The 24,688-nt window shown below is 39.2% G+C and overlaps 1 protein-coding gene across 3 annotated transcripts in view; it reads right to left on the bottom strand.

The window, feature by feature from the left end:
• Nucleotides 1-1,848: 1,848 nt before the first annotated feature.
• Nucleotides 1,849-24,688, bottom strand: part of TPK1 (thiamin pyrophosphokinase 1) — a 348,926-nt gene continuing 326,086 nt past the window's right edge. The window contains exon 9 of one of the 3 annotated variants that reach the window (XM_081243933.1): nt 1,849-3,246. In XM_081243933.1, coding sequence (XP_081100059.1) covers nt 3,119-3,246 — 128 coding nt within the window. In that variant the 3' untranslated portion in view covers nt 1,849-3,118. Of the gene's footprint in view, nt 3,247-18,612; nt 24,052-24,688 lie in introns of those variants that run through there. The other 2 variants (XM_081243935.1, XM_081243934.1) reach the window with 2 other exon arrangements.

Below are 24,688 nucleotides of genomic sequence, written 5' to 3' on the forward strand. Positions count from 1 at the left end.
AGGCCCAGGCTGTCACGGCCCCCTTCTCCATGCTCTGACCGACCCCTGAACTAGTGAAATGGCCCTAGGTCCCATCCCAAGTGAAAACTGCTCTATGTCTGCTTAGCAAAAATTAAGGAATGAAGATGTATTATTCTGCCCGACCTGTGTCTGGGAGTGTGGTCCACCTCCAATTCCTCAGACAGCACACAAAACTTACATTTCATAGTCACTTGTGACTCCGACCAGGGTTTCCGTAGCTGCAGCCATTTCCCAGCTGCCTGAAGAGTGATCACAGCTTATCTTCACTACTCAGTGACTTAGGCAGCCAGATGCCATTTTGGGGTGACCATCACTAGATTCATAAAAGCTATAAATCCGACGCATGAAGAGGAGAAACAGACTGCGGTCAAAAGGGCCAAGGAGCACAGGCCACTTTCCCGGCAGAGCCCAGCTTCCAGTTTCTCTTCTGGCTGCAAGTGGGAGGTCAGGATCCCGACTGAACACGGGGGCAGCAAGAGGGGCTGCCTGGGGAGGCTCAGAGTTCACTGGGGGCCCCTGAGGTCCATCGTCAGACTCCTCATGTTAGTATAAAAGTAAGTGGATCCTTGTTTAAATGATGTGGTGAGGAAGCACAGAAAGAGGCAAATTGCACTCAGGTAGTTTTAAGGGATAGAAAGGGGTCAAATACCTAGTTCATCCATAGCCTGGCAGGATTGGGAGAGGAGCCCTATACTTGAGGGGAAGGCCTTCCAGGGGCCTCCAGTGGGGGGTCTGGGAGGAATCTCAGTGCTTTTGTTCCCCCTCAACTTCAGCAAACTATATTCTTCTTGTCAAGTATCCGCTTACTAACACTGGTAAAATTTTCAGGGTACATAGGGCATGACTCTTTTGCAGTAAAATCTTAAAACAGTGGACATGTTTTCAGATTCCATATGTTGTGAATACATTTTTAGTAATGAACAGGTAACAGCTGAGCCTGAAACTGTAAGTGAGCCAGAACTCAATGTCAGGTACTGGGAAGGCCCTTTCCCAGTGTTCCTCTCTCTTTCTGGCTTCTTTTGGCGCAGGCGCTGGCTGAGGCAGTGGCTTGGAGGTCTTATATTTTCCCATTGGAGGTTCTGAGTTAAATGAGCCAGCAAAGGGGCTAGTGCCTGACTGAGCTTTCTTCTAGCTATTTTTTAAAAAAAATTATTTAAATTGAAGTATAGTTTATTTACAATGTTTCAGGTGTACAGCAAAGTGATCCAATTATATATATATCTATTCTTTTCCAGATTCTTTTCCATTATAGTTATTACAAGATATTGAATATAGTTCCCTGTGCTATACAGTGGGTCCTTGTTGTTTACCTATTTTATATGTAGTAATGTGCATCTGTTAACCCCAGATTCCCAATTTCTCTCTCCCCCACCCCTTCCCCTTTGGTAACATGTTCGTCTCTAGCCCCTGCCTTCTTTACAGTTGTCTCTGCTGTGGGTGGGAGGAGACAGTAGAGGGACAGAAGCTCTGGGCTCTGCATTTGTGCTAAGAGGCGGAAGGGCCTAGAACCGGGCCTTGCACTGTAGTACTGACTGTACGGTGTGCGGCTCTCACCTCTGCTCTGAGCCCTTCTCTTACTCTTTCCCAGGGCTCTTCCCCCACCAGTTTTCTTCACTTTCTCTACCACGGAAGCGCCTTCCCTCTGTTGGCTCTTTTTTCTCCAGCACGTAACAATCTTTGAAAGCAATCTACCTGTCTGTCCTTTCTAAGTCCGACAAGGTAAACAGGCGCTACCTATAATCCCTATTGTATAGATGGGGCCATGGGTCCAGAGAGATTAAGTGTAAACATGTGGCACATGTGGCACATGTGCCCTAGAAAGTAACTTCCATGGTTAGAGAAAGTGTTGACAGCACTGGGTTGCTCCCCAAAATCAGAGGCGTGAAGAACTATACCTATTAATCATCTTTTGAGCAAATTTGTTTTTTTGTACAGAAACACTGATTAGGAAAGACTGGTCATTATAAAATACAGGTGAGAAAATGGATTGTTTTCTTAAAAACGGACCCCAGGCACATGGATAACTAAATATTTTTATTTGACATCTGGATTCAATTTCACATATATCTGCATAAATTACGAACAGTTATCTCTAATGATTGACTAGGCACAACTGCATGCTAGTTCACCTGATCCCACTTTCACTCTCCACTTACAAGGCAACCGTCACTCTGTTGTGGCACCAGAAAGAAGAGAGCTGCTGGTCCCTTTCCTGCTGCTGGTCCCTTTCCTTAGGGCAACACTGGCTTTGCACTATGTAAAGCTGCTGGGCAGGTTCTGCCTGTTTTAAATTTTAATAATCAGGCCAATCATTTTTGAATTTATTACGAAAAGATAATAGCAAAAACCATTAAGGCCAGAATAAAATGGTGCAGTTCTAGCATCCCAAGCTAGAAGGAATTATTTTTTCAGTGAAAGGGAATACATATAATACAGAGAGAGCTAATATTATTAGACAGAAGTAGCCTTCGGTGTTAAGCAATTAAGGATGAACAGGAGGAGGTTTATGTGCTGGACACCACGGAGCCTCAACAGAGCCTTCTCAGCTTCAAACCTAAAAACAGTTTTCTAGGTCTTCCCTGGTGGCGCAGTGGTTGAGAGTCCACCCCTGCCGATGCAGGGGACACAGGTTCGTGCCCCGGTCCGGGAAGATCCCACATGCCGCGGAGCAGCTGGTCCTGTGAGCAGTGGCCGCTGAGCCTGCGTGTCTGGGGACTGTGCTCCGCAACGGGAGAGGCCACAACAGTGAGAGGCCCGCATACAGCAAAAAAAACCCCAAAAAGCAAAAAACAGTTTTCTAGGATACATGGAATGATTAATAACATAAGAATGATCAGTCCTGAATTTTAGAGTGGAATAATCTACATTAGTTTTCCAACTGAGTGTAATTTACTTTCTTAAGAAATAATGATTTCCCCCCCCTCACTGTACAGTTGAGATCTGTCATTCATAATGTCACCTGGATGATCTAAACATTAACATATTTAAAACTAGCGGGCTTCTCAGGGACAGGTTTAGATTCCTGCCAACCAAGGTGAACTGTTCTTGTGGAGCATGAAGTTGTTGGCAAATGAGGTCAGAGGCACAGCTGCGGAGGTCAGTCATGGGTGTTTTTGACAGCCATGGTCCAGAGGAGGGGATGGTCTGTTTCCACAGTCACAACACCAGATCCATCGTAGGTATTGGAAGTGCTGACCAGTGTTCCAAAACTAATCCTGTGATTTGCTGTAAGAAAATAAGAAAACAAGTTTGGTGAGAGCCAAGCTCCCTCCAGTGGAGAATGGCTTTGTCAAGAGTTACCAAAGCAATTAAGCACACACTTTGATAGATGATCTGTAAAATGCGGGATAGGTTAACTTAATACCTGCCCTGCAAACAGATTGTACCTTTTTTTCCCCCTGTGCTTATACAGTTAGGCCCCCACCAGCCATCTGCTTCATACCTAGGAGTGTACACATGTCAATCCCAATCTCCCGGGGGGAATGGGGAGTTAGTGTTTAATGGGGGCAGAGTTTCAGTTTAGGAGAAAAATTCAGTAGATGGATGATGGTGAGAGTTGCACAACAGTATGAATGTACTGAGAGCCACTGAACTGTACAGTTAAATATGGTCAAAACAGTATGTTTTATGTGACTTTTACCACAATAAAAAAAAATTTAATGTGGGATAGGTGAAATGTATGATATGAGATTCTAAACCTGAAAGTTTCTGTAACTTGTTATAACCAGTCTTCTGGAGTTGGTTATTGGTTATTTACCAGTTTGGGATATATGTCACTCTCAATACTAAATTTCATTAATTTTTTTTTTCTTTACCAGTTGTAAAACCAAAACCCATATTTGTAATAGGTTACTTCCTTGCCTGGGTGCAATTTTAATTTTTCTTGATGATTCAGAATTAACTTTTTTTTTTTTTTTCCCGGTACGCGGGCCTCTCACTGCTGTGGCCTCTCCCGTTGCGGAGCACAGGCTTCAGACGCGCAGGCTCAGCAGCCATGGCTCATGGGCCCAGCCGCTCCACGGCATGTGGGATCTTCCCAGACTGGGGCATGAACCTGTGTCCCCTGCATCGGCAGGCGGACTCTCAACCACTGTGCCACCAGGGAAGCCCCAGAATTAACATTTTTATATTTGACTAAGCTCTATAAAAATACAGTTTTAATTTCAATTATAAATGATATGGGCAGAAAGCTAATTACTTTCAAAAAAAGCATGGGATTTTGGTCATTTTTTCTCATAAAGAAAAGCCAAAGTGAACAAGGCTTGCTTTCTGTAAAATTAATCAGAACTCGGAGGTCAAAAAGCAGACTTCCAAATGTGTAATCTTGAGCAAGCCACTTAAACTCAGCATATAATGAGGGCACAAGATGAGATAATCCTTAAATTGCTTAATTATGAAAATAAAGGCTTTGGAGTTAAGTTATATTATTAGAGTTTATATATTTATAAATTACATAAATTACAAATTTATAAATTACATAATTACATATAAGTTACGTATATATATATATATATATATATATATTTCCTAACAAGTTCGTTGAAGTTAATGCCTGGGCATCCATTGGTAACCTCACTTCCCTTTGCTTATAAAAGAGCAGTTCACGTTATCAACATGACTTGAAACCATGACTGTCCTACAAACATTCCTTGATAATCAGTACGGATTTCTTCGCTAAGAAATTAGTAAGAGAAAAGTAAACAAATGTTATGGAGAGAAATAAACAAATGTCAAGAGTCAGAAAAGGCCCCTTTTCCTTCAAACAAAGTTCAACTATGAAGTTACACAGCTTTGGAGTAAATAATTCAATTATAATGGTCACTTCCCGCTAGAGGGAGCCTGTTATCTTTCTGAGGAAATCTTAAAAAGGCAATTTAAAAATTCAGAAGTAGTATTATAGGATAATATAATATCAGTAATTCACACAGTTTACTTATTAAAACTCAAACTATTTCTTTACTAATTACTAACGTGATTAGTAAACTGTCAACACGTTTACTAATGCAAACATGAAGTTATAAAGTAAAACTACAGGAATACAGAGGGAACCTCGTGTGACTGTTGCCCTAACAGGTAACTCAGTGCAAGAAGCTTTCGCCTCTCAGTAATCTGGGGCTTTTCTGAGATGATGTTTCTGAATGATATTTATGATAAGCACATAAATTTACAAATCCAGACATAGATAGTGAAGTCTGTCAAGGAAAGAAGCCTTGCTCTCCTGAAGGGTGACCGTGCCTGGAATCCAGGTGCACACCAGATCCGTACTGACATCCATCCCAGGCCCAGGGTTGCCAACAGCCCTCTGGGGAAGGGCTGGGGAACAGTTTACACATTTTATACCATTTATTCAGAAGGGCAATTTAGGGTGTTTCAGTGGACCAGCTTTACAGTGGAAACCCCCCAGTGAAGCACAAGGTACACACAACCCACCTGAACACGAAACAATGCGTTTAAGATTCTGGAAACTAATTAAGTTAAAATCCTATTTTTTTACCTGGGCTCAAAGGACATGAGTGCAAAATTATTTCTCTAGTTTGTAGTTGCACATAAATTCCTTTCTGATTTTCTGAAGGCAGACTATGGATTTTGGATTATCCTAGGTAGACAACTATATTATATATATTGGCTTTTCTAAGACATTGTTGCATCCTAATTAATTCTTAAATGGGAAAAGAAGTGAAATAGCTTTATTAGGGTATGAGAAGGTACAGTTTTTACTTTGCATGAAATATTTAAGGCCATTATTATCCAGGCTTATAAATCATGTTTTCTTTTTACTTTGTAATGTTAAAAGAACCAGTTATTAAACATTTCTTAGTTGGCTTTGGGCTGCTATAACAAAATGCCATAGGCTGGGTTGCTTAAATAGCAGACATTATTGCTCACAGTTTAGGAGCTTGGGAAGTTCTAGATCAGGGTGCCAACATGGTTGAGTTCTGGAAAGAACTGTCTTCCTGGCTGGTTTTCAGACAGCTGCCTTCTTGCTGTATCCTCATATGGTGGAGAAATCTCCTGCCTCTTCCTCTTTTTATAAGGGCACTAATCCCATCATGAGGGTCCCACCCTCATGACCTAATCCAACCCTAATTATCTCCCAAAGGCCCCACCTCCAAATACCATCACATTGGGGGTTATGGCTTCAATATGTGAATTTGGGGGGACTCAAATACTCAGTCCATAACAATAGTTACAATTAATTAGAGGTTACAGTGAAATTCATTTGATTATCTCCAACTTTATGGAAAGTAGAATAAAAATGATAGAAAACTAAGATGAATAAACTGAAACACAAAATCATGAAATTTAATTGACTATGTCACTACAATTATTTTGGAGTATGTTTTCTCCAAAGAATCATGCTTTTGGACAAAACTTTCAAAAGTCTCCCTTAGAAGAAAATCTCTTTTTTTTTAAAGAAAATATTTGGAATTAATACTGAACTCCCCTCTCCCCAAATGTGTGAGGGTCAATCAAGAAATAAAATACATAAGACTGGCAGAGAGATAACTTCCTGCAGATAGCAATACAACAAATTACTTCATTATTTTTTCTTCCAGCTTTATTGAGAGATAATTGACATATAACACTGTATAAATTTAAGGTGTATAGCAAAATGACTTGACATATGTATATATTGTGAAATGATTACCAAAATAAGTTTAGTTAACATCCATCACCTTATATAATTACATTTTTTTTTCCTTGTGAGAACTTTAGTGTCTACTCTCTTACCAACTTTCAAATATACAATACAGCCTTGGCAATGATACTCGTCATGTTGAACATTACATAGCCAGTACTTATTTATCTTAAAACTGGAAGTCGCTATCTTTTGACCACCTTCACCTCATTCTCTCCACCCTCTGCCTCTGGTAACCACAAATCTGATCTTTTCTATAAATTTGAGTTTTTTATCTACCACATATAAGTGAGATGGTACAGTACGTGTCTTTCTCTGTCTGACATTTCATTTAGCATAATGCCCTCAAGGTCCATTCATATTGTTGCAAATGGCAGGGTTTCCTTTTTATGGCTGAACAGTATTCCACTGTATATACACCACATCTTTATTCATCTGTTGATGGAAACTTAGGTTGTTTCCATGTCTTGGCTATTGTAAGTAATGCTGTAATGAACATGAACATGGGAGTGCAGTTATCTATTTGACATAGTGATTTTGTTTCCTTTGGATATATACCCAGAAGTGGGATTGCTGGTAATATGGTAGTTTTATGTTTAATTTTTTTGAGAAACCTCCATACTGTTTTCCATAGTGGCTGTACCAATTTACATTCCCACCAACAGTGCACAAAGGTTCCCTTCCCTCCATATCCTCTCCAGAACTTGTTCTCTCTTGTCTTTTTGATGACAGCCAATCTAATAGGTATGAGGTGATAACTTATTGTGGTTTTGATTTGATTTCCCTGACTAGTGATGTTAACCACCCTTTTCATGTACCTATTGGCCATCTGTATGTCTTCTTGGAAAAATGTCTATTCAGATCCTTTGGCCATTTTTAACTTATTTTATTTTCTTTTGAGTTGTGTGAGTTCTTTATATATTTTGAATATTAACCCCTTCTCAGATATGATTTGCAAATATCTTATCCCATTGCTTAGGCTGTCTTTTCATTTTGTTATTGTTTCTTTTGCTGTGCAGAAGCTTTTTAGTTTGGTGTAGTCCTACTTGTTTATTTTTTATTTTGTTGCTTGTGCTTTAGTCTTTTGTGCTTTGGTCTTTTGCCAAGACCCATGTCAAGAAGCTTTATTCCTGTGTTTTCTTCCAGGAGTTTTATGGTTGCAGGTCTTATGTTTAATTTCTTAATCCATTTTGAGTTAATTTTTGGGAGTGATATAAAATAGGGGTCTAGTTTTACTCTTTTACATGTGACTATCCAATTTCCCAGCACCATTTATTAAAAGTACTGTCTTTTCTCCATCGAGTATTCTTGGCTCTCTTTTCATGTTAGCTCACTGTATATGTGTTGGTTCTCAATTTCTGGGTTCTCAATTCTGTTGCATTGGTTTATGTGTCTGTTTTTATGCCAGTACCATAATGCTTTTATTATTATATCTTTATAATATAGTTTGAATTCAGGAAATGTGATGCCTCCAGCTTTGTTGTTCTTTCTCAGGATTGCTTTGGCTATTCAGGGTCTTTTGTAGTTTCATATGAATTTTAGGATTTCTTTCTTCTGTAAAAAATGCCATTGGAATCTTGATGGGGATTGCAATGAATCTATAGGTGGCTTTGGGTGGTATAGATATTTTAACAATATTAATTCTTCCAATCCATGAGCATGGAATATTTTTCCATTTATTTTAATCTTCAGTTTCTTTCATCAATATATTATAGTTTTCAGTGTAGAGATCTTTCATCTCCTTGGTTAAATTTATTCCTAAGTATTTTATTGTTCTCAATGATATTGTAAATGAGATTATTTTTCAGATAACTCATTCTTAGTGTATAGAAATTCTTTTGATTTTTGTATGTTGAATTCTGTATCCGGCAACTTTACTGAATTCATTGACCTTTTTTTTTTTTTTTTGGTTGAGTGTTTAGTCTTTTCTATACATAAAATCATGTCATCTACAAACAGAGATAATTTGGGGTCTTCCTTTCCAATTTGGAAGCCTTTTCTTTCTTTTTCTTGCCTGATTTCTCTGGCTTGGACATCCGGTGCCGTGTTGAATAGAAGTGGTGAGAGTGGGCATACTTGTCCTGTTGGAAAAGCCTTCAGTCTTTCACCATTGAGTATGATGTTAGCTGTGGGCTGGATATATGTGGCCTTACTTTACTGTATTGAGGTGCATTCCTTTTCTATAGCTAGTTTGTTGAGAGTTTTTCTCATGAACAGATGTTAAATTATGTCAAATGCTTTTTCTGCATCTATTGAGATGATCATGTGATTTTTATCTTTCATTCTATTAATGTAGTAAATCACATTTATTGATTTGCATATATTGAACCATCCTTGCATCCCAGGGATGAATCCTACTTGGTCATGGTGTATGATCCTTTTAATGTGCTGCTGAATTCGGTTTGCTGTTTTGTTGAGAATTTTTGCGTCTATATTCATCAGGGATATTGCCCTGTGGTTTTCTTTTCTTGTAATGTCCTATTTGGCTTTGATATCAGGGTAATACTAACCTTGTAAAATGAGTTTGGAAGTGTTCTCTCCTCTTCAGTATTTCTGGATATTTTGAGAAGGATTGCTGTTAATTCTTCTTTAAATGTTTGGTAAAATTTACCAGTGAAGACATCTGGTCCTGGACTTTCCTTTTTTGGGAGATTTTTGATTACCAATTCAATACCCTACTAGTAATTGGTCTGTTCAGATTTTCTAGTTCTTCCTAATTCAGTCATGATAGGTTCTATGTTTCTAGTAATTTATCCACTTTTTCTATGTGTTGGTGTATAGTTGGTCACTGAAGACTCTTATGAACCTTTGTGTTTCTATATTATCAGTTGTAATGTCCCCTCTTTCATTTAAATTTGTGTTAATTTGGGATCTCTCTCTTCCCCTTGGTTAGTCTCAGTAAAGATTTGTCTGTTTTGTTTATCTTTTCAAAGAGCCAGCCCTTAGTTTTATTAAGTTTTCTCTATTTATTTCCTGGTCTCTATTTATTTATGCTCTAAACTTTATTTCCTTTTTTGGCCAACTTTGGGATTAGTTTGTTCTTCATCTTCTAGATTCTTGAGGTGTAAAAGTTCGGTTGTTTATTTGAGATCTTTCTATTTCTTGAGGTACGCATTTATAGATATAAACTTCCCTCTGAGACCTGCTTTTGCTGCATCCCATAAGTTTGTATGTTTTGTTCCCATTTTCATTTGTCTCAAGATACTTTTAAATTTCTCATTTAATTTCATCTTAGATCTACTGGTTGTTCAGGATAGTACTGTTTAATTTCCATGTATTCATGAATTATCCAGTTTTACTCCTTTTACCAATTTCTAGTTTCATACCATTGTGGTCAGAGGAGATATTAGGTATGATTTCAGTCTTGGTTAATTTGCTAAGACTTGTTTTGTGGCTTAATGCATGATCTATGCTAGAAAATGTTCTGTGTGCATTTGAGAAGAATGTGTATCCTGCTGTTGTCAGACAAAGTATTCTGTATATGTCTGTTACAACTTAGTCAACAGTGTTGTTGAAATCCATCGATTCCTTATTGATTTTCTGTCTGAATGATCTATCGGTTATTGAACATGGGGTATTAAAGTCCCCAACTATTTGTTGTTGTTTATTTGTTTATTTCTCCTTATAATTCTGTTAATGTTTGCTTTATATAATTAGGTGCTCTGATGTTGGGTGGGTGCATAAATATTTACAATTGGTGTATCTTTTTGATGGATTGACCCCTTTATTGTTTTTTTTTTTTTTTTTTTTTTTTTTTAAATACATTTATTTATTTATTTTTGGCTGCGTTGGGTCTTCGTTGCTGCACACGGGCTTTCTCTAATTGTGGTGAGCGGGAGCTACTCTCCGTTGCAGTGTGCGGGCTTCTCACTGCGGTGGCTTCTCTTGTTGCGGAGCATGGGCTCTAGGCGCGCGGGCTTCAGTAGTTGTGGTCTGTGGGCTCCAGAGCGCAGGCTCAGCAGTTTTAGCGCACGGGCTTAGTTGCTCCGTGGCATGTGGGATCTTCCCGGACCAGGGCTCGAACCCGTGTCCCCTGCATTGGCAGGCGGATTCTTAACCACTGAGCCACCAGGGAAGTCCCCCTTTATTGTTATATAGTGAAGTTCTTTCTCTTTCTGTCATTTTTAGCTTAATGTCTATTTTGTCTGATATGAGTATAGCTACCTTTGTTTTACTTCGTTATCATTTGCTTGAAATAACTTTCTCCATCCTTTCAGTCTCAGTCTGTGTCTTTGAAGCTAAAGTGAGTCTCCTGTAGGCAGTATATTGTTTGATATTGTTTTTAAGTCATTCATCCAATTTTGTGTCTTTGATTGGAGAATTTTATCCATTATGCTTAAAGTAATTATTGATGGATAAGGATTTACTATTGCCATTTTCTTACCTGTTTTGCTGACTGTTTTGTAGCTCTGTTGTTCCTTGCTTCTTATTCTGCTGTCTTCTTTTGTGTTGAGGACTTTTTTTGTATTGGTATACTTTCACTTGATCCTGATCTTCTGTGTAATAGGTTTTTCCTCTGGGGTTACCATGAGCCTTATATAAACTATCTTATATTTATAATATCCTATTTTAAGCTGACGACAACTTAGCTTCAGTAGCATCTCTAAAATTACAATTTACTTCTCCTCCATCACGTTACAATTTACATATTGTTTATATTATGTATACAGTAACAGACTATTGAAGTTATGGGGTTTTTAAAATACATTTTAAAACTTTTAAACTAGAGTTGTAAGAGAATTATGCACCACTGTTACCATATTAAATAACTTTGATTATTTACCAATACCAGGAAGTCTTATACCTGTGTTCACCTGATTTTATCATGTAAATTAGCATCACTTTATTTCTGCTTGAAGAACTCCCTTTAGCATTTCTTGTAAGGCAGGCCTAGTGGTGATAAACTCAATCAGCTTTTGTTTGTTCAGGCACTTATTTATCTCCCCTTCATTTCTGAAGGACAGGTTTGCCAGGTATAGTACTGTTGTTGACAGATTTTTTTTTTTTTTTTGTGGTACGCGGGCCTCTCACTGTTGTGGCCTCTCCTGTCGTGGAGCACAGGCTCCGGATGCGCAGGCTCAGCAGCCATGGCTCACGGGCCTAGCTGCTCCATGACATGTGGGATCTTCCCGGACCGGGGCACGAACCCGTGTCCCCTGCATCGGCAGGTGGACTCTCAACCACTGCGCCACCAGGGAAGCCTGACAGATATTTTTTCTTTCAATATTTTGAATATATTACCCCTTCTCTCCTGGCCTGAAAAGTTTCTTTTGAGAAATCTGCCCATTATGGGGATTCCCTTGTATGTAATGTGTTGCTTTCTCTTGTTGCTTTGAAAATTCTCTTTCTGTCTTTTGGAACTATTTGGTTTAATCTATTTGGGGTCCTTTGGGCCTCATGGATTTGTATGTCCATTTTTTTTTCCCATTTTCAGCCATTATTGCTTTATATACACTTTCTGTCACTTTCTCTTTCTCCTTCTGGGGTACCCATAATGCAGATATTGTTTCTTCTAATGGTGTCCTGTAAGTTCCATAGGCTTTCTTCACTCTTTTTCCTTCTTTTTATTCTTTTGTTCCTCTGACTGGATAAATTCAAATACCCTGTCACTGATTCTTTCTCTATCACTGATTCTTTCTTCTGCATGGTCAATTCTGATTTTGAAGCTCTCTATTGAACTTTACAGTTCAGTCATTGTATTCTTTAGCCCTAGGACTTCTGTTTGGTTTATTTTTGATGTTTCTGTTTTTTTTTCTTCATCTTGTTTTGTTCATGCAATTTTCCCCCCCGAATTTTGTTAAGTTATCTGTCTTGTAGTGCACTGAACTTCTTTTAAGAGGATTATTCTGAATTCGTTGAAGTTCATAGATTTCCATTTCTTTAGGGTCAGTTATTGGCATTTTATTAGTTTCCATTGGTGGTGTCATGTTTACCTGATTTTTCCTGATCCTTGATTTCTTACATTGGTATCTGCTCATTTGAGTAAACAGTCTCTTCTTCTAGACTTTACAGGTGTGCCTTGGCAGAGACAGTCCTTCACCAGTCAGCTCACCTTGGGGTTCTGGACATGTGAGCTGACAGACTCCTTGGGCAGGGGGAGCCTGCTGTTAGGGTCTTCTTTGTGGGCAAGGCCACTGCCTGAGCGCTGAGGTTGTGGGGTATGTGTCGCGGCCGACAACAGCTGGATAGGACTGCTCGCTTGGTTCTCTGCCCAAGTGAGGCGGTTGGATGGGGCTCTGTGCTGTGGTTGCCTGGGTTCTCTGGTCAGGCTTCCTGGATGGTCAGGACTCGGTACTATATTTAGCAGTAGTTGGGGCTACGATGTAGCTTCCCTGCTTGACCAGGACAGCAGACTGGACCCCATGGCCAGCACAGCCCATTGTTTAAGGACCCAGATCAGGCAGGACTGTGTGCCAAATTCTCTGGCCAGGCAGAGTTGCTGGTTTTGCAGTGCAAATGGTGGGAACCACTGGTTGTGCTCTCTGCTCAGGTATCACTGTAAGTGGGGCTGTAGGATGGGCTATGCCAGTGGTCCCCAACCTTTTTGGCACTGGGGACCGGTTTTGTGGAAGACAATTTTTCCACGGGCCGGGGCGGGAGGTGGGGGGATGGTTCAGGCGGTGATGCAAGGTGGGGGGCGAAGGGGAGCAGCAGATGAAGCTTCACTCGCCGGCCTGCTGCTCCCCACCTGCTGTGCGGCCCAGTTCCTAATAGGGTCTGCGGCCCAGGGGTTGGGGACCCCTGGGCTACATAGTTTCCCATGTGTCTGGTTAGGTTTCCTGGTTGGGCATGCTGAAGGCTATATTTAACAGTGGGTAGGACTATGAATTAGTTTCCCTGCCTGGGCGGAGCCACCAGACAGGCTCTAAGGCTGACACATCTCTTATTTGGGGGCCAAATTAGGCAGAATCATGCACCAAGTTCCCTGGCCTGACAGGCCACCATCCTGACTCTGCAGATGGGCAGGGCCACTGGCCAGGCTCTCCATTCAAGTGCTGCTGTAACTGTGGTTGCAGGATGGACTACACAGATTCCCAGGAGCTCTGGTTAGGTTTCCTGGTCAGTAGGGCTGGAGGTGGTATTCAGCAATGGGCGGGGCTATGAATTAGCTTTCCTGTCCAGATGGAGTGGCAGAACAGGCTCCATGGCTGGCAAGGGCTCACTGTCTGGAGTCCTGAATCAGGCAGATCTGTGCCCTGCCAAGTTCCCTGGTCAGAATGGACCATGATCTTGGCTCTGCAGATGAGCAGAGCGGCTGGTTGGGACTTCTACTTGGGCACCACTGGGAGTAGGAACAGGGCCACAATCCGAGGACTCGTTGCTATAAACCCCTTCCCCCTTCTCTGTCACAGTCACGTCCCCAAGTCCCCTTAGATGCCCATAAGGCAAGACCTGAGAAGGCATCCTGAGACATGACCCATGATGCTGGAGGAGCTGGGTGTCCACCTGGACTTTCTTTTCCCCCGGAGGAACTGCAGGCCTGGGGAGCCAGCCTGGGGGAGGAGTGATGTGGTCAGAGTGTAGCTGCTCCTCTTAACTTTTGTAATGTGGTCCTACCTCATTCTCTGTGATACAGGGGGTGCCTTCAGCCTCACCCCTGTGTTCTAGGATTTTCACAATGGTGTCTTGTCTATAGATAGTTATTAGTTGGTCTTCTTGTGAAGGGGACTGAAGTTGGGAACGACCTATATTTCCATCTTGATGATGTCACTCCTTCACAAATTACTTTTTCATTTCTACTCCAGAGGACTCGTCCAAAACTTTGGCTAGCTGAACATTTACTTTCAATTCAACATTTAGAACCTATCTAGATTCAGATTTTTTCCATTTTTGTTTGCAGAGAGTACAGCAGAGCTAAACATAGTTGTTCTGAGATAACCAGTCACTCAGATCAAGTGCTGTTTTTAACTATAGACAAAAATAAAAGTGATAGCCATGTGTAAAACTATAAGCAACCATGTAATCTGCGATAAACATAACCTAAAATTGCTTGATCTGTTTGAATATAAAAGTTGTGTCTTATCTATTTGCTTAAAAGACATGATCATCAGTTGTTTTAAGAACAGTTGTAGTCTAATGATAGAATATTGGCTGGTGAGGATGGGTTAAGTTCCTCTTCCAATGAAATTTAATGTGAATTATATTAGGGAACACAGAGGCATAGTCTGACTCTGAGCTTTTCATATTTTAGAGAAACAGAACTTAAGAATATGAGAAACATGAAAACTGATTTTATAATTTTCATCCATTATTTCAAAGTATTTTCTTTCCCAAAGGAAAGGTTGAGAATTAGGCACTTAATATTCTATTGCTTTCAGTGATGTCCTATAGCTTTTCTCCAAAGCTGGAAAGACTGAAGACTGCAAAGCAGAGGCTGGCAAATTGGTAGAATTCAAGTATTCAGCTCTTTTCCTGTCAGTTGGAGGGAGGTAGGGCCATTTGTCCTGGCTTCTTACCTTACTCTGCAAGCTGGTTTAGTGGGCTGTGCTCTTTTGAACTGGTTGACAGAGTGTAAAGGAGTACTTTGCAGGCCTCTGATGCTCTCAAGCATTGGAAAGCAAGAGCAGCAAGCATTTGTTCCCTCTGCACCTGTGTGATTGTTCTGCTCAGGTGTTTTTTTTACAGAGGAGGCATCTTGCTGTCAAAAACTATGGACCCTGTCATGATGAGGTTAGTAAGTCAGACCTAGGTTCAAACCTTGGCTTTACCACTCTCTAGCTCTATATGAACTCCTTTCTTTAACCTTCTGACTTCAGTTTCCTCATATGCAAAATGTGGATAATAATGTCTGCTTCACAGAGAAGTTGTATGGATTATATAGTCAAAATTCTAACACACAGTAAGTATTCAAGGAATTTCCATCCCTTCTGCTTTCTTCCGTTATTTTGTCAATAAAGTAGATCAGATTTTCCTCTCCTACCTTAAGAGTCTTTTAAAATGAAAAAAGAGAGATGTCATGATTTGAACAATAAGCAAATGCCTTAATTCAAGTGAATAGTTTATAGCCAGCTGAGAGACAGAATGAGATAAACTTTGCCAGGCTAGGTTATGTGTGATGCTTAAAATCATTTCAGGTGTCATCTGCATACATGTGCAAACTCATTTGTTTGACAGATATTTATGAAGGTTATACCCTGTGCTGGCATTAAGGATACAAACATGAGTGTGTCTGCTTTCAAGGACTTCACATTTTAGTAAAAGGTGAAGACGTATATATAGTCCAATTCAGTGGATAGGATGGAAGCAGGAGGCAGGAGCTAATAAGGATGGAGTCAGAATGGTCTGTATATTCTAGTGGAATGGGGAGGAATCCCCCAGAGGCCTGGCTTCCCAAGAATCTGTGGATGGACACTGGTTATCTTATAAAAATAAATAAATTATTTAAAAGGTAATGCAAATGTATCTAAAAATCAACAAAACTGAGAGAGTAAATGAGAAGGGAGTGAACAAACTTTGTCTGGGAGATGCTACTCAAAGAGGTGGTATTTGGGATGGAGTAATTCTCATTCATTCAAGACATTATCTGAGCACTTACAGTGTTCAAGGTACAGCAGGCTTTTATCTGTAGTTTACAGATGAGGAAAAGGAAGCTCAGAGAGGTTAAATCCACAGGCTATGATGATCACAAAAGTTGTTAGACACACTATGGGAGGTTAAAGCAATACTTTGAGGAGCTCTAAAAAGAGAATTGATGCTGGTCTGTTTCCCTGAAGTATAGAACTGTCAACAGCCTGACAGAGTAGGCTAAGTGGATGACTTAGTGAGACTGATAAAACCACTCTAAGACTTAACGTAGTACTGTTTCTACCACACAGGTACATGTTTAATAAGCCTATTATGCTGAATCCCAAGGTTCCCTACCATCCTGGAATATTAGGTTAAGTTCTAGGAGTTAATTAGGCTTACTGGACATCATTAACTACTTCAACATAATGGAACCACTGTATGCTCTACATCCATCAATTATTCTCTGAAGATGCTTAGCCTCGTTGGAGTAATGGCTATACGTTAAGAAAATGTGACTCAGATTTCGTTAGCATTAAAGCAAACCATACTACCTCTAAAATCAGTTCACTGTGACTGGTCTTTACAATTTTAATTTTTCGAACTAGAGATCTTAAAAATGTCTTTGTATGTATATACGTGAGACAAACTTTCTATTTAAAAATTGCTAATTTACACTTTAAAATAGAAACTCCTGGCAGGATTACTATTAAAATTGTATCCTATAAAACAGCATTTAGACTTACAGTGGTTCTTGAAACTTTTCAAAAATTAAATTGCTATATTGCGTTTTCATTTTCTTAAAGGCAGCAAGTCAAACTATTTCTAGTTTAGAGGTGTAGAGTACATGCAGCATCTACTCTCTTAGCAAGTTTCAAATATTCAGTTCAGTGTTCTCAACTATAGTCATCATGCTGTATATCACATCCCCATGACTTATTTATTTTATAACTGGAAGTTTGTACCTTGTGATCACCTTTACTCATTTCTTCCACCCTCTCACCCCCCACTTCTGGCAATCACCAGTATGTTCTTTGTATCTATGAGACTGGTTTTTAGTGTATTTTTTACATTCCACATATATATCAGATCATCCTGTGTTTGTCTTTCTCTGTCTGACTTACTTCACTTAGCATAATGCCCTCAGAGTCCGTCCATGTTGCTGCAGATGGTAAGGTTTCCTTCTTTTTTATGGCCAAGTAATATTCCTGTGTGGGTGTGTGTATTTACAAAATCTCACATTTTCTTTATCCATTCATCCACTGATGGACACTTAAAGTTCTTAAAGTTGTTTCCATGTCTTGGCTATTGTAAATAATACTGCAGTGAACATGGGGGCACAGATAATCCTTTCAAGTTAGCATTTTCGTTTCCTTTGGATAAATACCCACAAGGGGGATTGCTGGGTTAGATAGAAGTTCTGTTTTCAATTTTTTGAGGAACCTCCCTACTGTTCTCCACAGTGGCTGCACCAATTTACATTCCCACCAACAGTGCACGAGGGTTCCCTTCTCTCTACAGCCTTCACAGCACTTGTTATCTTGTCTTTTTGATAATAGCCATGCTAACAGGTGTGAGGTGGTTTTGATGTGCATTTCCCTGATGATTAGTGAGGCTGAGCACATTTTCATGACCAGTTGTCCATCTGTATGTGTCTTCTATGGGAAAAAAGTCTATTCAGATCCTCCGCCCATTTAAAAAATTTTTTTTTTTGCTATTGTATGAGTGCTTTATATATTTTGGATATTAATTCCTTATCTGATATATTGGCAAACATTTTCTCCATTTTAGTAGGTTGATTTTCAATTTTGTTGTTGGTTTCCTTTGCAGAAGATGGCTTCCTTTCCTGCATAGAGGCTTCTTAGTTCAATGTAGTCCCACTTATTACTTTTTTGCTTTTGTTGCCTTTCCTTTGGGGGTCAAATCAAAACAAATCACTGCAGAGTGGATGGCAAGGAGCTTTTTCTGTATGTTTCCTTCTAGGAGTTTTATGGTTCAGGTCTTATGTTAAAATCTTTAATCCATTTTCAGTTCATTTTTGGGTATGGTGTAAGATAGAGGTCTAGTTTCCTTCTTTTTGCATGTGTACATCTAGTTTTCCCAACACCATTTGTTGAAGGGATTGCCCTTTCTCCATTGTATATTTTTGTCTTTTTTGTTGAAAATTAATTGACCATATATGCATGGATTTATTTCTGGGCTGTTTGGTTCCACTTGACCTATGTGTCTTCTTTTATTTGAAATATAGTTTACAATCAGGAAGCATGATTCCTCCAGCTTTGTTCATTTTTTCTTAAGCATTTTTATTGGAGTAAAATTGCTTTATATTGCTGTGTTAGTTGCAGCTGTATAACAAAGTGAATCAGCTATACATATACATATATCCCCATATCCCCTCCCTCTTGTGCCTCCCTCCCACCCTCCATATCCCACCCCTCTAGGTAGTCACAAAGCACTGAGCTGATCTCCCTGTGCTATGTGGCAGCTTCCCACTAGCTATCTATTTTACATTTGGTAGTGTATAGATGTCCATGCCACTCTCTCACTTCGTCTCAGCTTACCCTTCCGCCTCCCCATGTCCTCAAGTCCATTCTCTATGTCTGCATCTTTATTCCTGCCCTGCCCCTAGGTTCTTCAGAACCTTTTTTTGTTTTTCAGATTCCATATATATGTGTTAGCATATGGTATTTGTTTTTCTCTTTCTAACTTACTTCACTCTGTATGACAGACAACAGGTCCATCCACCTCACTACAAGTAACTCAATTTCGTTTCTTTTTATGGCTGAGTAATATTTCATTGTATATATGTGCCACATCTTCTTTATCCATTCATCTGTCGATGGACACTTAGGTTGCTTCCATGTCCTGGCTATTGTAAATAGTGCTGCAATGAACGTTGTGGTGCATGACTCTTTTTGAATTATGGTTTTCTCAGAGTATATGCCCTGTATTGGGATTGCTGCATTGTATGGTAGTTCTATTTGTAGTTTTTTAAGGAACCTCCCTACTGTTCTCCATAGTGGCTGTATCAATTTACATTCCCACCAACAGAGCAAGAGGGTTCCCTTTTCTCCACCCCCTCTCCAGCATTTACTGTTTGTAGATTTTCTGATGGCCATTCTGACCACTGTGAGGTGATACCTCATTGTAGTTTTGATTTGCATTTCTCTCATGATTACTGATGTTGAGCATCCTTTCATATGTTTGTTGGCAATCTGTATATCTTCTTTGGAGAAATGTCTATTTAGGTCTTCTGCCCATTTTTGGATTGGGTTGTTTGTTTCTTTGATATTGAGCTGCATGAGTTGCTTGTATATTTTGGAGATTAATCTTTGTCAATTGCTTCATTTGCAAATATCTTCTCCCATTCTGAGGGGTGTCTTTCTGTCTTCTTTATGGTTTCCTTTGCTGTGCAAGAGCTTTTAAGTTTCATTAGGTCCCATTTTTTAATTTTTGTTTTTATTTCCATTTCTCTAGGAGGTGGGTCAAAAAGGATCCTATTGTGATTTATTTCATAGAGCATTCTGCCTATGTTTTCCTCTAAGGGTTTTATAGTGTCTGGCCTTACATTTAAGTCTTTAATCCATTTTGAGTTTACTTTAGTGTATGCTGTTAGGGAGTGTTCTAATTTCATTCTCTTACATGTAGCTGTCCAGTTTTCCCAGCACCACTTATTGAAGAGGCTGTCTTTTCTCCATTATATATTCTTGCCTCCTTTAACAAAGATAAGGTGACCATATGTGCATGGGTTTATCTCTGGGCTTTCTATCCTGTTCCATTGATCTATCTTTCTGTTTTTGTGCCAGCACCATACTGTCTTGATTACTGTAGCTTCGTAGTATAGTCTGAAGTCCGGGAGCCTGATTCCTCTAGCTCCATTTGTCTTTCTCAAGATTGCTTTGGCTATTTGGGGTCCTTTGTGCTCCCATACAAATTGTGAAATTTTTTGTTCTAGTTCTGTGAAAAATACTATTGGTAGTTTGTTAGGGATTGCATTGACTCTGCTGATTGCTTTGGGTAGTATAGGCATTTTCACAATGTTGATTCTTCCAATCCAAGAACATGGTATATCTCTCCATCTGTTTGTATCATCTTTAATTTCTTTCATCTGCATACAGGTCTTTTGTCTCCTTAGGTAGATTTATTCCTAGGTATTTTATTCTTTTTGTTGCAATGGTAAATGGGAGTGTTTCTTTAATTTCTCTTTCAGATTTTTCATCATTAATGTATAGGAATGCAAGAGATTTCTGTGCATTAATTTTGCATCCTGCTACTTTACCAAATTCATTGATTAGCTCTAGTAGTTTTCTGGTGGCATCTTTAGGATTCTGTATGTATAGTATCATGTCATCGGCAAACAGTGACAGTTTTATTTCTTTTCCGATTTGGATTCTTTTTCTTTCTTTTTCATCTCTGATTACTGTGGCTAAAACTTCCAAAACTATGTTGAATAATAGTGGTGAGAGTGGGAAACCTTGTCTTGTTCCTGATCTTAGTGGAAATGGTTTCAGTTTTTCACCATTGAGAACGATGTTGGCTGTAGGTTTGTCATATATGGCCTTTATTATGTTGAGGTAAGTACCCTCTATGCCTCCTTTCTGGAGAGTTTTTATCATAAATGGGTGTTGAATTTTGTCGAAAGCTTTCTCTGCATCTATTGAGATGATCATATGGTTTTATTCTTCAATTTGTTACTATGGGGTATCGCATTGATTGATTTGCATATATTGAAGAATTCTTGCATTCCTGGAATAAACCCCACTTGATCATGGTGTATGATCTTTTTAATGCGCTCTTGGATTCTGTTTGCTAGTATTTTGTTGAGGATTTTTGCATCTATGTTCATCAGTGATATTGGCCTGTAGTTTTCTTTCTTTGTGACATCTTTGTCTAGTTTTGATATCGTGGTTATGGTGGCCTTGTAGAATGAGTTTGGGAGTGTTCTTCCCTCTGCCATGTTTTGAAGAGTTTGAGAAGGATAGGTGTTAGCTCTTCTCCAAATGTTTGATAGAATTTGCCTGTGAAGACATCTGGTCCTGGGCTTTTATTTGTTGGAAGATTTTAAATCACAGTTTCAATTTCAGTGCTTGTGATTTGTCTGTTTATATTTTCTGTTTCTTCCTGGTTAAGTCTCAGAAGGCTGTGCTTTTCTAAGAATTTGTCCATTTCTTCCAGGTTGTCCATTTTATTGGCATAGAGTTGCTTGTAATAATCTCTCATGATCCTTTGTATTTCTGCAGTGTCAGTTGTTACTTCTCCTTTTTCATTTCTAATTCTGTTGATTTGAGTCTTCTCCCTTTTTTTCTTGATGAGTCTGGCTAATGGTTTATCAATTTTGTTTATCTTCTCAAAGAACCAGCTTTTAGTTTTATTGATCTTTGCTATTGTGTCTTTCATTTCTTTTTCATTTATTTCTGATCTGATCATTATGATTTCTTTCCTCCTGCTAACTGTGCATTTTTTTGTTCCTCTTTCTCTAATTGCTTTAGGTGTAAGGTTAGGTTGTTTGAGATGTTTCTTGTTTCTTGAGGTAGGATTGTATTGCTATAAACTTCCCTCTTAGAACTGATTTTGCTGCATCCCATAGGTTTTGGGTCATTGTGTTTTCATTGTCATTTGTTTCTAGGTATTTTTTGATTTCTTCTTTGATTTCTTCAGTGATCTCTTGGTTATTTACTCGTGTGTTGTTTAGCCTCCATGTGTTTGTATTTTTTACAGTTTTTTTCCTGTAACTGATATCTAGTCTTACAGTATTGTGGTCAGAAAAGATACTTGATATGCCTTCAAGTTTCAAAATTTACCAAGGCTTGATTTGTGACCTAAGATATGGTCTGTCCTGGAGAATGCTCCATGAGCACTTGAGAAGAAAGTATATTTTGCTGTTTTTGGATGGAATGTCCTATAAATATCAACTAAGTCCACCTATTTAATGTGTCATTTAAAGCTTGTGTTTATTTATTTTCATTTTGGATGATCAATCTGTCCACTGGTGAAAGTGGGGTGGTAAAGTCCCCTACTATGATTGTGTTACTGTCGATTTCCCCTTTATGGCTGTTATCATTTGCCTTATGTATTGAGGTGCTCCTATGCTGGGTGCATAAATATTTACAATTGTTGTATCTTCTTCTTGGATATATCCCTTGATCATTATGTAGTGTCCTTCTTTGTCTCTTGTAAGAGTCTTTATTTTAAAGTCTATTTTGTCTGCTATGAGAATTGCCACTCCAGCTTTCTTCTGATTTCCATTTGCATGGAATATCTTTTTCCTTCCCCTCACTTTCAGTCTGTATGTGCCCCTAAGTCTGAAGTGGGTCTCCTGTAGACAGCATTTATATGGGTCTTGTTTTTATAACCATTCAGCTAGTCTATGTCTTTTGGTTGGAGCATTTAATCCACTTACATTTAAGGTAATTATCAATATGTATGCTCCTATTACCATTTTCTTAATTGTTTTGGGTTTGAATTTGTAGGTCTTTTCCTTCTCTTGTGTTTCCTGCCTAGAAAAGTTCCTTTAGCATTTGTTGTAAAGCTGGTTTGGTGGTGCTGAATTCTCTTAGCTTTTGCTTGTCTGTAAAGGTTTTAATTTCTCCATCAAATCTGAATGAGATCCTTGCTGTGTAGAGTAATCTTGGTTGTAGGTTTTCCCCTTTCATCACTTTAAATATGTTCTGCCACTCCCTTCTGGCTTACAGAGTTTCTGCTGAAAGATCAGCTGTTAACCTTATGGGGATTCCCTTGTATGCTATTTATTGCTTTTCCCTTGCTGCTTTTAATATTTTTCTTTGCATTTAATTTTTTATAGTTTGATTAATATGTGTCTTGGCATGTTTCTCCTTGGATTTATCCTGTATGGAACTCTCTGTGCTTCCTGGACTTGGGTGACTATTTTCTTTCCCGTATTAGGGAAGTTTTCAAGTATAATCTCTTCAAGTATTTTCTCAGCCCCTTTCTTTTTCTCTTCTTCTGGGACCCCTGTAATTTGAATGTTGGTGCATTTAATGTTGTCCCAGAGGTCTCTGAGACTGTCCTCAATTCTTTTCATTCTTTTTTCTTTATTCTGCTCTGCAATAGTTATTTCCACTATTTTATCTTCCAGGTTACTTATCCGTTCTTCTGTCTCAGTTATTCTGCTATTGATTCCTTCTAGAGTATGTTTAATTTCATTTATTGTGTTGTTTATCATTGTGTGTTTGCTATTTAGTTCCTTTAGGTCCTTTTTAAACGTTTCTTATATTTTCTCCATTCTATTTCCAAGATTTTGGATCCTCTTACTATCATTACTATGAATACTTTTTCAGGTAGAGTGCCTGTTTCCTCTTCATTTGTTTGGTCTGGTGGGTTTTTACCTTGCTCCTTCATCTGCTGTGTGTTTCTCTGTCTTCTCATTTTGCCTACCTTACCGTGTTTGGGGTCTCCTTTCCACAGGCTGCAGGTTTGTAGTTCTTGTTGTTTTTGGTGTCTGCCCCCAATGGGTAAGGTTGGTTCAGTGTGTTGTGTTGGCTTCCTGGTGGAGGGGACTGGTGCCTGTGTTCTGGTGGATGAGGCTGGATTTCGTCTTTCTGGTGGGCAGGGCTGTGTCCAGTAGTGTTTTTTGGGGTGTCTGTGATCTTGTTATGATTTTAGGCAGCCTCTCTGCTAATGGGTAGGGTTGTGTTCCTTTCCTGCTAGTTGTTTGGCATGGGGTGTCTAGCACTGGAGCTTGCTGGTCGTTGAAGTGGAGCTGGGTCTTAGCATTGAGATGGAGATCTCTGGGAGAACTCTTGCCGACTGATATTATGAGGGGCTGGGAGGTCTGTGGTGGAGCAATGTCCTGAACTTGGCTCTCCCACGTCAGAGGCTCATGTCTGACACCCGGGCGGAGCAGCAAGACCCTGTCAGCCACACAGCTCAGAAGAAAAGGGAGAAAAGAAAAGAAGAAAGAAGAAAAAAATAAAGTTATTAAAATAAAAAATTAAAAATTAAAAATAAGAAGAATAGAGCAACCAAACCAATATACAAATCCACCAATGATAACAAGCAGTAAAAACTATACTAAAAAAAATCAGACAGATAGAACCCTAGGACAGATGGTAAAAGTGAACCTATACAGACAAAATCACACAAAAGCATACACATACACACTCAAAGAGAAAAAGTTAATAATATATAGATATAACAAAATAAAAGAGAGCAACAAAATCAATAAACAAATCTACCAATGATAATAAGCTCTAAATACTAAACTAAGATAAACATAAAACTAGAAACAAATTAGACACAAAGCAAACCCCAAGTCTACAGCTGCTCCCAAAGTCCACTGCCTCAGTTTTGGGATGATTTGTTGTCTGTTCAGGTATTCCACAGATACAGGTACATCGAGTTGACTGTGGAGATTTAATCTGGTGCTCCTGAGGCTGCTGGGAGAGATTTCCCTTTCTCTTCTTTGTTCGCACAGCTCCCAGGGCTCAGCTTTGGATTTGGCCCTGCCTCTGTGTGTAGGTCACCTGAGGGTGATTGTTTTTCACCCAGACAGGACGGGGTTAA

This window comes from Mesoplodon bidens (assembly GCF_964165515.1).
Source record: "Mesoplodon bidens genome assembly, chromosome: 9".
NCBI lineage: Eukaryota > Metazoa > Chordata > Mammalia > Artiodactyla > Ziphiidae > Mesoplodon > Mesoplodon bidens.